This window comes from Stylophora pistillata, chromosome 7 (genome assembly GCF_964205215.1).
Source record: "Stylophora pistillata chromosome 7, jaStyPist1.2, whole genome shotgun sequence".
NCBI classification, from domain to species: domain Eukaryota; kingdom Metazoa; phylum Cnidaria; class Anthozoa; order Scleractinia; family Pocilloporidae; genus Stylophora; species Stylophora pistillata.
Window position 1 is genome coordinate 27006930 of NC_142525.1, and position 14060 is coordinate 27020989.

The 14060-nt window shown below is 38.3% G+C and overlaps 1 protein-coding gene and 1 long non-coding RNA gene across 2 annotated transcripts; one reads left to right on the forward strand and one right to left on the reverse strand.

The window, feature by feature from the left end:
• Positions 1-514: 514 nt before the first annotated feature.
• LOC148727314 (uncharacterized) lies at positions 515-6714 on the reverse strand. The gene is made up of 2 exons (XR_015990165.1): positions 4071-6714; positions 515-3955 (listed from the first exon to the last, which is right to left on the reverse strand). It is a non-coding gene; the product is annotated as an uncharacterized LOC148727314 (long non-coding RNA).
• A 907-nt stretch (positions 6715-7621) lies between these two features.
• LOC111335650 (transcriptional regulator ERG) lies at positions 7622-12376 on the forward strand. Its single transcript, XM_022941637.2, has 7 exons — positions 7622-7902; positions 8051-8119; positions 8862-9102; positions 9895-10095; positions 10473-10535; positions 10780-10899; positions 11034-12376. The coding sequence occupies exons 2-7, from the start codon at positions 8063-8065 to the stop codon at positions 11705-11707; spliced, it is 1356 nt and encodes a 451-aa protein (XP_022797372.1). The 5' UTR covers positions 7622-7902; positions 8051-8062; the 3' UTR covers positions 11708-12376.
• Positions 12377-14060: the final 1684 nt, after the last annotated feature.

Here is a 14060-nt window from a genome sequence, read left to right on the forward strand (position 1 = left end):
CCAAAGGTATTGGTAGCGAAGTTAATGGTAATGTCTACACTAGATGAGTGTATCTTGAAGGAACCATGATTAATGAACGATTAACCAGTAAAGTGGGTGGCTGGATCCGAGATGAAATTAGTCTCTGTTCAGTAGCTCTGGGACTAAGGGTGCAAGAATTGCGAAATCTTGCGTTAAGCGAAAGCGTTCATGCGTGTAGTTACAGCGCATTGTGTGCTGTCTTTATATTGCATCTCAACTTGAAAAACCGATTTTGCTTGCCTGTTTTTTTCTCGATCAAGTATGAGGTCTTGTTGTGCACTTTGAACGGAATAAGAAACACAAGCGGGCTTCCTAACTTCCTGCCCCATTCCGAATCGTTATAAAGTGTTATTAATAAAGCTATCTTTTCACTCAAACCAAATTGACTTTCCGGCAGGTTTTTTTTCGCTCCAGGCGTTACATTCATAACAAAACCTTTATCGCGATTACCTAGAAAATAATATCTACCAGAACTGACTCGAATCAATCCATGTGAACTCGTAAACAGCGCCTTTATTTTTTTTACCTGGAATTCGAAAACAACGGCAGCCCCAGTGACCCAAACTAGGCCTTTTAAAAACATGGTGTCTCTAACATCTCCCGTTCCGCTCGAAATCCTAGAAATGTGGCACTCATCAACTTCAAGCGGCGATGAATGATGTTTGACTGCCAAAGCGAGGACTCAAAACACTCCAAAATTTATTTTTAGTAAATCTTTGTTATCCAAAGAGTATGGGTCGTTACTTTAGCCAATAGAGTTTGTGGTTTGTTTTGGGCGCGGCCTCACTGGAATGCAGTAAAGAATAGAAAGGGTAAGAAGGTCAATGCGACAGTGAACGAGCCGTGTTGATTAGCGTTTCGACCCAATAGTTTGAGCCAGGGATAAGCCGTGTTTGGTGGTAGTAGAATAGTTCGCTTTAGTCATGTGATGTTTTTATAGCTGTATATCATTCTGCGATCAACAAAACCAGGTGTGATATCTTGAGAAATCGCACCATACACCCCGACTTATCTTTTCCGAGATACTGCGTAAATACTTATGGCTTATTGTGTAGTGGCTTTTCGTATTGAGTCAGCACATTTTTATCGACGAATTTCGATCTTTTTTGCCTCGGTTGAAGAAAGATTTGGGCCCTGACGTGTTTTGAAATTCCTTTCGAGAAGCTTCTAATAGATTTAAAGGCTTGGCTATTATACTTGGCTTCATTGTTGCAATTTGTGTGTTTTTGAAATATCGCGGCATCGAATACGCTGATACTCGCTCGACCTTGACACAAACTCGATCTATGTTTGTAGTTTTACGTGGGCGAAAATTACTTTGTAAAAACTTTTCTTTCTTTGTGGTAGGATAATGTAAAGCTTGTGTGTAAAAAGGAACAAACTTCGATGGGACGCCGACAGTGATGAGTAACCCGATCAGCTAGAAGAGAGACAAATCACATTTCACTAACCCTGTTGGAAAGTAATTCAAAACAGGTCTTACCAAACATTGTGCCTAAGGTCTTAAAGTTTTCGAATAGTAGACGGTTCACGGAATTTTGGGGAGGTCAAATTTAAAATTTTTTTTTAGAATGGTCAAGGCATTTCTGTAAATCTCGCTCAGTATTATAATACACATGCCTTGCCAATGTGAGCATGACTAGATAGAATTCCAAGTTTGCACGTAGTCATTTATAAATCATAAATAACTGAAGGTGAAATAAAGGTATTGCTCTATTTGCTTTGCTAAAACAATTCCTTTGTCTCCAATTTGCACAGCAAAGGACGACCAACACTGCTTTAAGTCTTTATATTTCGTTCTATCGCCAGGCATTTACCCGTCAAAGATGGGTAAGAAATGGAGTTTCCAGCGACTTTTAGCCCCCATCGTGTCTATATCTCTCTCTCTCTCTCTCTCTCTCTCTCTCTCTCTCTCTCTCTCTCTCTCTCTCTCTCTCTCTCTCTCTCTCTCTCTCTCTCTTTTTTTTTTTTTTTCTTTTTTCTTGCCTTCAAGGATAAAACGTTGTTTACAATGGCTTCAGGTCGGCGGATTTATAACCACTTCCGGAGTTGGCTCCTCTGTGTCTCCGTTCTGTCTTTATTACAATTTACAGTCATATCACTGCCTTCTATTAAAATTCTTTGCATAAAATCACTGATAATTAGTTCCAATGTTAGTGGGGGTTTTGATTACGTTTCGATAACAAGCTGAAGTCTTCAAGCGTCTAAAGCAATGTGTTTGTTGAACAAATACCCTTTACAGTTTACCCACCCACCAGTCGCCATCATTGAAAATCGACTTCGGGAGATTCACACCAAATTTGGTTTCTAAAGTTTCGATGGGGCAAACTGCATCAAATGAACTTACTGCTGTAATGGTCTTCTTTGACGATCGCGCTCGATCATTTTAAGGAAAGTTTGTAGAGTTATTAGGAGTGAAAATAAATAACTCAGGGGAAAAAAAAAACTAATTCCAGAGTTCAAGAACCGACACAGCGAAGTACCTGTAATTATAACAAGCTGATCGCTGTACAATAAATGGAAGTAGACGCTGCCCTGAATGCACTCCTGTTATTGCTATTTTTTAATATTCTCGCATAGATTGTCTCTGCTGTAACCTAACCTGTTTTAGTATAAATTAGACGTTTTTGATTTATGACAAAAGGAAGTTTAAATCGGTATTCTTCTGTATTTCAAGATTGCTTTGTATATTTGCCCCACAACTGGATATTACTGCAATATCATATTCGATACTGCACAAAACGGAAGGCTCCTTGTTTTCCAATATTTCCGCAATGTTTTTTTCCCCTTTTCTATTATTCGTGAAGTATTGCTTTTTAGCCCTAAGGGATCGTAATGTATAAAGAAACCCTGTCTTCTGTGAATTTCATCGAAAATTGACTAATATTACGTAAACTTTTCTTGTTACCGCTGGATATTAGGAAAAGTGGTTGTGGTTCGTCTATAAATAAAAAAGACAAATTAGAAACATTTTCCCTCATCGTTCATCTTATCAGCGAGTTCTTTTCATGTCGCAGCTAGGTATTTTTAGATAATTGTTACATTTTCGTTTTCGAATCGAAACAGTATTAATAGGCCCCCAAATTCAGAAAGACCACATTCGTGTTGAGTTAAATTATTTCTTTCGCAGCAATATTTTTTTTACATTCCATTTTGAAAATTATGTCTTTCTGTATTCCTCACTTTTCAGGATTACTACTACTAAGTAAGATTTCTCCAGAATTTCTTTTGTTAATTTTTTTTTTTTTTTTTAATTTTTCTGGATGAAATATAAGGCTTTTTCTGTCGTTGACATTTCCTCTTGGTCGTAGGAGTAGATTCAAAGATCGTTTAAATATCAAACGCAAAGGCGTCAGAAGGAATTATGCCTTTTTTTTTAAGTAATAGGAGATACAGCAATTGTGAATCATATATTCTTATATTTCCAATACAATTTCCTTTTCTGTCAACTTATTCTCCGACTTGTCATTCATTCGTTTAGTCTTAAAATGAGTCAAATCATTGAACATTGCGGGTATAAAAAAATAAATGAAAGAAAAACGTAGAGAAATAAAAGTTACCCGCCGGAAAAAGGTTCACGTTAACCTTTTGAACTCAAGCAAGAGATAATACATAAATTTTCTGAAAACTGAATAAAATAAGTCTGTATTCTTTTGTGCTATCTACGCACTGGACAAACGGGATCCCGTTGGCGGAAACTTTAGAGAGGGCGTGCTTTTCCGTTTCAACTCAACCCATTGTAAATGTTTCGTTTTGTATTCAGCTCAGTAGCCAGTGACTGAATTCATCATTGCTGAGCAAGTTATCCCGACAAGTTGAAGATTGTTTTCCGGTCGTAGCACGTAGTGCCTTGTGCGCCATTGAGACAACATCGTAAGCTTAAGGTTGTCTGAGGAGCTATTTCCTTTTGTCCACTGCCTCTTACGCAGATAAGCTCCAAAAGAAAAGGAAAGGGAAAAAAAATTAAAAACTGATATATTTGTTTGGTTCCATCGGCTTTTAATGAGTTTTGGAATAAAGTGAACCAAACGATTTTCGATTTGATCTACCTCTCTTTGAACATCTTCGCAAATATCCCATCTATTCAGAGCAGACTGCAAAAATCTTTATTTCATCAATTTTAGTGTCGAAGGACTTCTTCGAACTGCAACTTTTAGGATTTCTATTTTTATCTCTCCCGGCTCTCTTCCGCTTAGAAGTACAACTTGCCATCCTTTAGGAAGAAAATGTTTCTTTTTCTGTCTCTATTAGGCTTCCGCAATTCCTCCGTAATCATGAACGTTGCCATCGTTCATTTAATTTCGTTGAACACATTTTTTAAACATATTTTTACGTAGGTTTTAAATTTTTAAGCGACAGCGTCAGTCTTCGCATTCCATTCTAAGTGGCCTTGTTATTTATACTGTATAGAACTGTGTGGGCAGTGAATTGAAATTAAAAGGATACATCTTGGGGAAAAAAAAAAAAGAAACAAAAACGAAAATATGCAAGAGTAAAGAGAGACTGAAAACTGTTCTGTTCAAGCAATTGGCAGAATCCTCTTTTTGCCTTAGGCCAGTTCTGCTCAACAATCCTGAAAACGTTATCATACCAGAGTCGGAACAAATAAAACTAATATTTGTGAAAAATAACTCTGTATCACGTTGACCTGGAGTATTTCTTTTCAAACAAAATGAATGACTGACTGACTGACAGTGTGATACCGTGTTGCCATTGGCGCTTGTTTACGGGAAACCCGATGTGCTAACATTTCAAAGTTTGAAATTCAGCCAATTCGTTGAAATGGAGTAAAAGATATAGTAGTGCTAATATCTGAAATATATGATCTTCGATTTGATTTCCTTTCTATGTATATCATTGTCGTTTAGACGGAGATACGCGGTTGAAAGTCAGCGAACTGAAAAAATGAAGTGGGTGTCCGATCTTAGAAGTAGAACAGATAGTAATTAAATGAGTATTTCTTCGTTTTTCCGTTATAATTTCCGCACGTGGTTGTAAACCGATAAATGTTTTGACTGATTCGGCAAGACACAGATGTGTAGGAAAAAAGAAACAAACCAGCAAAGAATTCATCTAAATTTTCAACGCGGTAAATATCGTGAGAATGGGGTTGTCAGAGGGTTAGTCTTGTTTGCTCTGTTTTGAATCCCTTTATCCCACGAAATTTAGTCGGTAGAGATTTGTGTTCCTTAACTCTGCGTCAAAGTACACATCGACTAGCAACGATTATAGCTTAAATTTATTTATCCTGTAGTGTGGCCAGATCAAAGTTTCATATAATGGGGGAAATTTGCCTTTGCCCTGTTTAGCTGGCAATTGCACTGCACGAGGTCAGTAAATAATAACGTATTTTGTACTATTTTACACAACATTGGGAGTGTGGGTTTTGTGGCCGAAACATTTTCTACCCCATCAGTCTAGCGCTGAAAAACGAACTCACGTTAAGGTAAAACAAAAAGAAAATCCCTAAAGGAACGCTGTACCACGGCCTAGATGCACGCCACATCACCGCTCTGTTATGGACTGTCGAAGGAAAATTAACTCTGAGCTGATCTTTCGCAATTTTCCAGCGGAAATATTAGTGTTCCTGAATAATACGTATCAGTGTCTAATTCTACCATTGTTCGTGATTAATAGCCCTGTTAGAACTTGCCAAAAGGTGATGGAAAAAAATTGAATCAATTCTTTTCCTTAATCTCCACCGCCATCTTACCGCCCGCTCGAATTGTTATTTATATCACGCTGCCCTCTCTGCGCTTAGTTCATTCCCTCAACGGACGTGATAGTTTGTGATATTCGAAAGCTCCAGAGAGAACAAGAAGTATCGATGAATCAGCAGAGTCGCGTTCAACGTTTGCAAGCGTACGTGATCTCTAGAGAGCACAGTCGTTTTCCCACGTAATAGAGAAGTTATTTTTCTGTGGGACTCACTAGATCTTTCGCGAATATTCAGTACTGCGCAAGTGCACGATCGGCGATACTATTATGACACAGGTGGACGTTTTATCCGTAACTTTCTGCTCGTAACGTCTTGTGTCTGAGCTTTAAGTTAGACAAAACGAAACGGGAAATTAATTTAGAAGACCAAAGAAAAGTGCTATTTGTCATTTCCTCGAAACCCTTCCCTTAACAACTTTCAAATTCATCTAGACTGTGTGCCCGGAATCACGGTCAGTGAACATGCCACAGACGAGTAAACATTATCAATATAACGTCGTTTGCATTCTAAGAAAAACAACACAATCTAGGCTTTAATTTGGTTAGGATTTTTTTCACAATAACACGACCTCTGTTTGTGTTTGATTCTACCAGTACTAGCACTTAGGTTTCATGTCCTCAAAATAACCTTTGCTACGCACAAGATGCCTTTCCGTTTTGGTCACAAGAGGTTTTTAAACATATCCCGCAAAAAGCGAAAAGAAAAAAAAAACCTTCAACGTAACACGTATACGATTGCTCAAATTCAGAGAGCGCTATGTGGGTAAAAAAAAGGGATAAGAAAGACTTACATGTCACCCGCTTATCGAGTCGAATTATCTTAACTCCGTAGCTTGGGATGAGCATGTTTAGTTAGGTTGCGCGCCAAAAATCGAATCATAAATTTCGCGGCGGCATTAATCACGAAATCAACCAAGCGCGATTGATTTCATTCATTGAGAGTAATTTGGCGGTAAATTGTTAAAGAGACACACCCTGTCCCATGGGAGCACAAACACAAAAGCTTGATTAGCAAATGAAAGACATTTTCAAATGACAAATAACAAGCCTCCGTGACGTGTAAGATTAAAGAGTACGGCAAAAGCACATTCTACCACGTACGCCCGTGGTTCATCGTGTGCCTGATTATTGTCTCGAGTGACGCGTTAAAATCCCAATTACATTTCCTAGTCTCATTTGATTCGGAAAACCCGGTCTGCAACGTAAGAAAATAATTATATTTTTGCCGTCGCACGCTTGGATAATAACCCGATTGTCAGATTACACGTTTGACCCTTTCAAAGGCTTATTTGTTCTTCGTATTCTGTTACAATCCCTCGAGAGCTTTCTTGACCATCAAGTTGGAGATCAAATAGCAAATTTAATTTGTGTCTTTAGCTAATCTTTCACTGTAGAAAACCTCTAGAGAAAATTAGTTGGAAGGAATTTCGTGTAATTGTTTGCAGTTTTTCACACTGGGTGCGTTGAACGCTGTTTTTGTAAGAATAGTTTGCTTTTGGCGAGAGAAAGTTTACCTTCACGAATTTGGGTCTCGATCATATGATATCGGTGTTTATCTTTTCTTATACAGGCTGAGGCCTTATCGAGAAGTGCGTACGTGATTGGATGGCAGTGACAATCTCGATATTGTTCATTTGATAATCGTCAGAAGAGAATAAAACAAGAGGTTACGACCCCTTGCTTACGTCATCTAGGTGTGTCTGCGTAGGCGTGAAAGGAACACTCCAGGGAATGATTGTTTTTCAAGTGGCTCAGCGCTGATTGGCTTTTTGTGTCACAAACATTTACCACCTATCGTTAACCTGTCAATGCGAGACCCACCTCTTCTCGCGCGATTTAGACACTTGATGTATAAAGCTGAGCGGCACGGCGCTGGAACGTCAGTTGAATTAAAACTTGAGGAAAGCAAAGGCTATACCGTAAAGAGTTGAATATTTGAACGGATATTGGTGTGTTTCAAATCAACGCCTTTACCGGAACATCTACAAAACTTACTACAGAGGATTTGTGCAGGCGCTCTAAATTTTACTCTCAAGTTCTTCAAGCCAGTCAGCTTCGAAGGATTTAGTTTATACATTCCGATACTCGCGATTTCTAACGATCGATTTATCTTGTCGTTAAAGACCTTTAACTTCTCTTCAAATCACGACTGAGATACAAACGGTGAGTATTACTTCGAACTGACTATCTTCACTTACAAGATCTATGAAATCACTGAGTCACCGTGGAATTCTTTGGTTATTTGTCATTCGTGTTATTTTGATGTGCGATTTACCTAATTTTTATTTCTATGCGCATTTGTTGTTTTTAGATTCAAAACACCATGTACGGACTAAGCAGTGAACACAACGTCGTACCCGACCCATCTGTATATGCTCAGGTTAGTTAACGTTCCTTTGGTGTAAGTTAACTAATTATATCCTACATCACCGGTGTCTTTTCGCCTCTGACGCGAGGTGTGAAAACTTTTGTAAAAGTTTAAAACCAGTATAAAGGAAAGTTTGTACTGTCGGATATTTTTCCTATTTTTTATTTGGTATGATATTAAAGGCCTGAAGTTTATCAATATCTTTGAAAACATAGAATAGTTCAGCGTAAATTCTTGCTTCGTGTGAAGGAATGCCGCATTATGTGTCAATGTCTTGGCTAATATGGTCTGGTAAGACTTGACTTTCAGATGTGCGAAAAAGTTATTCTTGAGCCTCGCGCTCGTTAGATTTTTGTAATGTAAGGCATGACTTCAATTTAGGAACGTGTATCGGTTTTGCGTGAATTAATAAAGAGAAAACCAACGTGTGCTTTTAAAACTTTAGATGACGAAAGAGTTGTTGCGGTTGAAAAGACTGTATTGTTCCTTTAGCATTATGATGAAACAAGTGTCAGAACTCTTGTATTATCAGCCGATTTGAATCCATATAACAACAAATCATAGTTCGGAAACAAGACTAAACTTCATAACCATGTGCACATTGAACAACACATCCTTTCAAAACAGCTTCCATCCTTTTTTAGTTCCTATATTCGGGTAATAGCCTTTTTCGTGGCGCTGATTTTATTTATGAAGCCATGAATTATTTGACGGCTATTTTCATTAAACCATTTGTGCTTTCTCATCGTTTTAGGAATTGATTTCAGATGATCAATCGCTCTTTGATTCTTCATTCAATGACCCCTACAAGCCGCTGAAACCAGCGCACAAAAGCGATGGCAATTTCTTCAACAAAAAGCGACCTTTGGAGGCCGAACTAGATGAACCACTCGCCAAAAGACCTTATGTGCCAAACAACGACTTCGCTGAGAGAAACTCACCCTCCCCTGTCCCACAAAATTTATCGCACGAGAAGCGAGTCATCGTGCCAGCCGGTGAGTTAAAGCACATTCTGCTTATCAACTTTTGTCTGAGAGCTCTCGACACACCCAGAGATCGTGTGTCGTTGATAGATCAGCTGAAACATGCTTTGGCTCGTATTTCACCCTCAACTCAACGATTGGGTTTGTGGGAAGTATTTTGCAGCTTGATAAACCGCACCCTTGTTAAGTCTAAATGACCCCGACCTGGCTTGTGTGACTGGAAATCAAGCGATTACGCTCAAACCACAGATCATTGTAATTTTAGCGATAAGGCTTCGGGCACGAAATGGGTTGTGAAATTTTTCGGCGTTCTAATCAAAACTTTGAATTTCAACTATTCAGAGATAATGTTCGAGATCAGCATCAACCGGAAGACGCAAATATAGAGTGCCTAATTTTGAGAATAAACGGAACTTTCCTGCTGAGAGATTTGGAATTTTATTTTTCTTCACCATGGGAATTTTGGCCAAGAAATGAGCTATGACAATTTGATATTAATTATTTTCGTAATGAGTTTTCTAACCTCTCTCAGTGAAAGTCAACCTTTTGCCATGTTGTTTATCACCGAAAAAGAAACCATGACAAACATTCCTAATATATAGGCCATAGACATGTATATGCCGGCTTAAAAGTTATAAAACTGGGAATAATCTGAAAGGATAAAGCCTTACAGAAGAATCTGCCATTCAGGGGCCGGATTGAACGAATGCTATAAATGCGCTTTAGAATATGCTTGTCTATAACAAATCCAGCGCCGAATTGTTTGGATTATAGCGCTAAATCTTTATTTTTTCCTTCGTTAAGACCCTCTGTGTTGGACTAAAGAACATGTGCGTCAGTGGATACAGTGGGCAATCAAAGAATTTAGTCTTAAAGACATCGATTCTGAAAGGTTTACCATGGATGGAAAAGAACTTTGCAAGTTGACGAGAGAAGGGTTCATGAAACTAGCCCCTGCATACAATGGAGACATTTTGATGGCACATCTGTGTGTGTTGAGAAAAAGTAAGTTAACACCTCACTAACAGTTGATTCATTTGCGGTCTTAAATTAATACGAAGATTAAAAAAGAGCAAGCAGTAGGAGAGATCACAGAGTGCAGTCCTGTGGATAGATTTAGGTTCAATACTTCTCTTATGTTTATTGAAAGAGCGTCAGTTTTTCACTGTGGGTGGAAGATCATCGATTAGATTATTTTTAAAATCTTATTTGACCATAGGTGTGCGTTTCGAAAGTAAATACATAAACTTGCTTCATCGAAAATGCATGCAATGCTCGTAATTGTCCAGCTACTTTTCTTTTCTGTGGCAAAAAAAATTTATTTAGTGCCTTCAGTTTACAAAGTGCTTATCAAACATTTGTTGTTTTGTTGTTTCCTTTAGCTCCTCTCCCAAATTTGACATCTGATGACATCGATAATGCACTCGCCCCCGCATCGTCTCAAGGTAATTGGACAATCTTGATATTATTTTAAATCCTTTTTCATCTCTTATCCATTATTTTTGGAGTGTTGTTTTAACTAGCTCGTTCCCCCGTGAAGATCTTGATTACAAAAACCTGAGTTGATATCCAAAGTTTAATGTTGACCTTTCCAGATAAGCTTTATTTGACCAACGGAGTAGGCAAACAATAAATTTATCTCGGATTTTTATCCAGGTTACTTACCCGTGTTCTTTATCTTTCCTTCAGCTTCTTACCACGCCCCTTCACCGCCACTTTTTGATTCAAGACAGCACCCAGTTATCACTAGCAATCCTTCAGTGGCCAGGAGCTCAGAGCATGGACTTCCAGGAAGATTCACCTCAAATGGTTAGTTGAACTTTGTTTGTTTTCGTCGTTACAGACCAAACGAACAACTCTTCAGAATTGTGCTATTTATAAGAAGAATGTTTGTTCCTTTGTTACCCCTGTATTTATTCAATCTTTACCTTTGTTTTCTCCAGATTCCATGGACAGAAATACACCCTCTTGGTCAACACCATCCTCGACACCAAGACTGTCGCACATGAAAGACAGTGTTGTTCCATCCAGACCAATGTCTGTACCAGAATCCCAGTCTCTCCCGAGCTCTTACTCTAATGCCAATGTTGGAAACCGCACCGAACCCGCCAGTACAGGTAGCGGTCAGATTCAGTTATGGCAGTTCCTTCTCGAACTCTTGTCGGACCCGAAGAACTCGACTTGCATCGCTTGGGAAGGCGCCAATGGTGAATTCAAGCTCGTAGATCCCGACGAGGTTGCCCGTAAATGGGGCGAGCGTAAGAACAAACCGAACATGAATTATGACAAGCTAAGCCGAGCTCTGCGATATTACTACGACAAGAACATCATGACGAAGATCCATGGCAAGAGATATGCTTATAAGTTCGACTTTCAGGGATTGGCTCAGCTCAACCAGCCAATCACCTCCGACGCTCAAGCACATGCTCAAGCCGCTTACAAATTCCCAGGTTCTGACTTCTACGCCGGCTTTTCCGCCGCCTCACCATTGTTCACCCACCCGGCCGCTAACAGCTGCTACCCCATGTCTTACTGGGCACGAGCACCTCCCGCTTACCCTCAATCAAGACCGATGTATGGACCTCCGCTTGGCGCAGGAATGACATACTACGCTTAGAATCTAAGTGATAACAAGAACTTTATAGATAAAATTACTTTTTCTGCTTTGAATTTGCAGAGGAGGATTTCGACATTCCTTAGAGGAATAATTTTGTCAACAAAGTGATATTTATTTATGATAAAAGAAACAGAAGCTTGTAATTCGTTTCTGAACAAAAATGTTCTTTAGACTAAATTTAGGGACCATGATAAATATTTTAATTAATTAAAAAAATTAAGAACAACCTTCCTCGAGTTACAGCTACTCAATATTAGTATAAAACTGCTGATTATGTTACAAAAAGCCTGCTTTTCAAATACGCCAAGGCATGGTCGATATTTGAAACGGATTCTTATGTACAGTTTCTGTAAATATCAAATAACAGTCATTTAGGTAATGTTCAAGTTCATTACATTTACGTTGATGTTCGAAAGGAAACAGTGACTGTATATTTTATAAGGAATGCGAACTGCATAAAATATTTATGACACAGGAAACGTTTTATAAATAATATTGTATATTTGCTTATGCGGAGATCTTTATAAACTGTCAGAGAAAACGAAATAGATAATTTATAATATTTTTACAATTTTTGTACACGACTTGAAATGTCGCATAATTTGTTGAGAAGAAAGACAACCACATCGTTGGATGTAAATAAAAGAAATGTTTTATTTCCTATATAAAGCCTATGTATTTCATGTTTTTTCTCCGGTCTAGTTGACAGCTATTTACGGAGAAACTGTTGAGGGCACAAAGGGTATGTTTATAAGAGCCCGCGTTACACCTTTCTGTCTAGAAATAGTAAGACGCGAAGTAGTTTCGTGCGGAACGTGAAACGTCGCATGCGTTAAGAGTTTGGTGGAGAAGGTGACTGGCATCTAATTTCTCCTGACAGTTTCACATTCGAATCAAACGCCAAAAATTATGAAACTCAAGGAAATTATCACCAGCTTAAAGAAGCCTAAAACTACTGGTAAATCAAATTCCTCTTGTCAGTGCCGCTAGAAATGAAGAGAAAACTGTGTGGAGAATGTGCATACCGATGTTAAGGGTTCACAGAGAGAAAGGGGGAGAATTTTCCCCTAACCTTGAGATCTGGGTCGTGGTCTTCAATGATAAAACATTTCGAAATGTTGATGCCAAATTCAAAATTTACTTAGACAAAATGCGTTATCTTGAGTCCTGTTTTATATGTAAGGGGTTGTTGTTATGGTTATGTCATCAACTTCCCAAGACTCTTTTTGGTGATTAACTGGAAAAGCAAACGCACAGAGCTCACTGAAATGATCAAGATTTGATATTTGCTAACGATCCACAAATATGACTGCGGTTTGTGGGAAAAAGAAAAAAACCACAACGACCAAAGCAGTCTCATTATTGCGGAAGTGCAACTGACAAAACTTTCAACTTGCTATAAAAAAAAAACAACAACAATTTTGAGTAATTGAAGAGATTTTTAAAAACGTTATCAGCTAGACAAGTGCACATCGTATTTCTCTCAGCTGTCACGTACTATAGATAACCTATGAAGAGAAATGGAAACACTCAAGTTCAGGTCGTATTTAAACGAAACCTGGAACTAAGTAGAATTCTTAAGAAAAGGAACAAATATTTGCTCCAAAACCTGAATATTACTTCAATTGAGCGCAAGGTATTTCATCGAATTTGTTTCTTTAATAGCTTGGTTCCCGCTGCAAGATTCCTTTATATTGTTATGCGCAGTTAAAGAATTTGTATGTACTCTAGCAGGTCTTATATTACTGAAAGAGAAGGTTTGGGTACTGGTCAGTGTTATTCTTATTATTGGCAAACATGCTAGGAAAAAAACGTATGATACTAAAATGTGAGATGGGTGTCTACTGAAAAGTACTCTTAACCTGCTATACTGACTAGAACTGAATAACTCGGAACCACGTAGAAAATATAAGCTAAGAGGTAGACATTTACTACAAGAAAACGTTTTGCTCCAGCAGCTAGGAATTTATAAGTCTTTAGCTAACGTTACGGATGTTACGGCCAGCTGTAAGAACAAGTAATTGGACCTTTAAAAGGCTGGCACTTGCAGTCAAAAGAAAATGCATTTTTTACAGCTAGTGTCATTCGTATCCAATTCAGCAATTTTTGTCTCACTGCCTGTATTCAAAATTATGATAAGGAATTAAGGTCTAAGATACTCTTCAAATCGGCTAGATAAAAAAAAAAAAACACCAAAAAAAAGAAAACAGAAACAAGTGTTGTGGCTTTAGATCTATAATAAGTCTATAATGAGTCGTTTGGCGTTCTTGATTGTTTTTCAGTTTAATTACTCGGGCAACTTTGACAGCAGTCGTAGGTTGCCATATTAGTGAAGTTCTTTGAGAATGTGAAT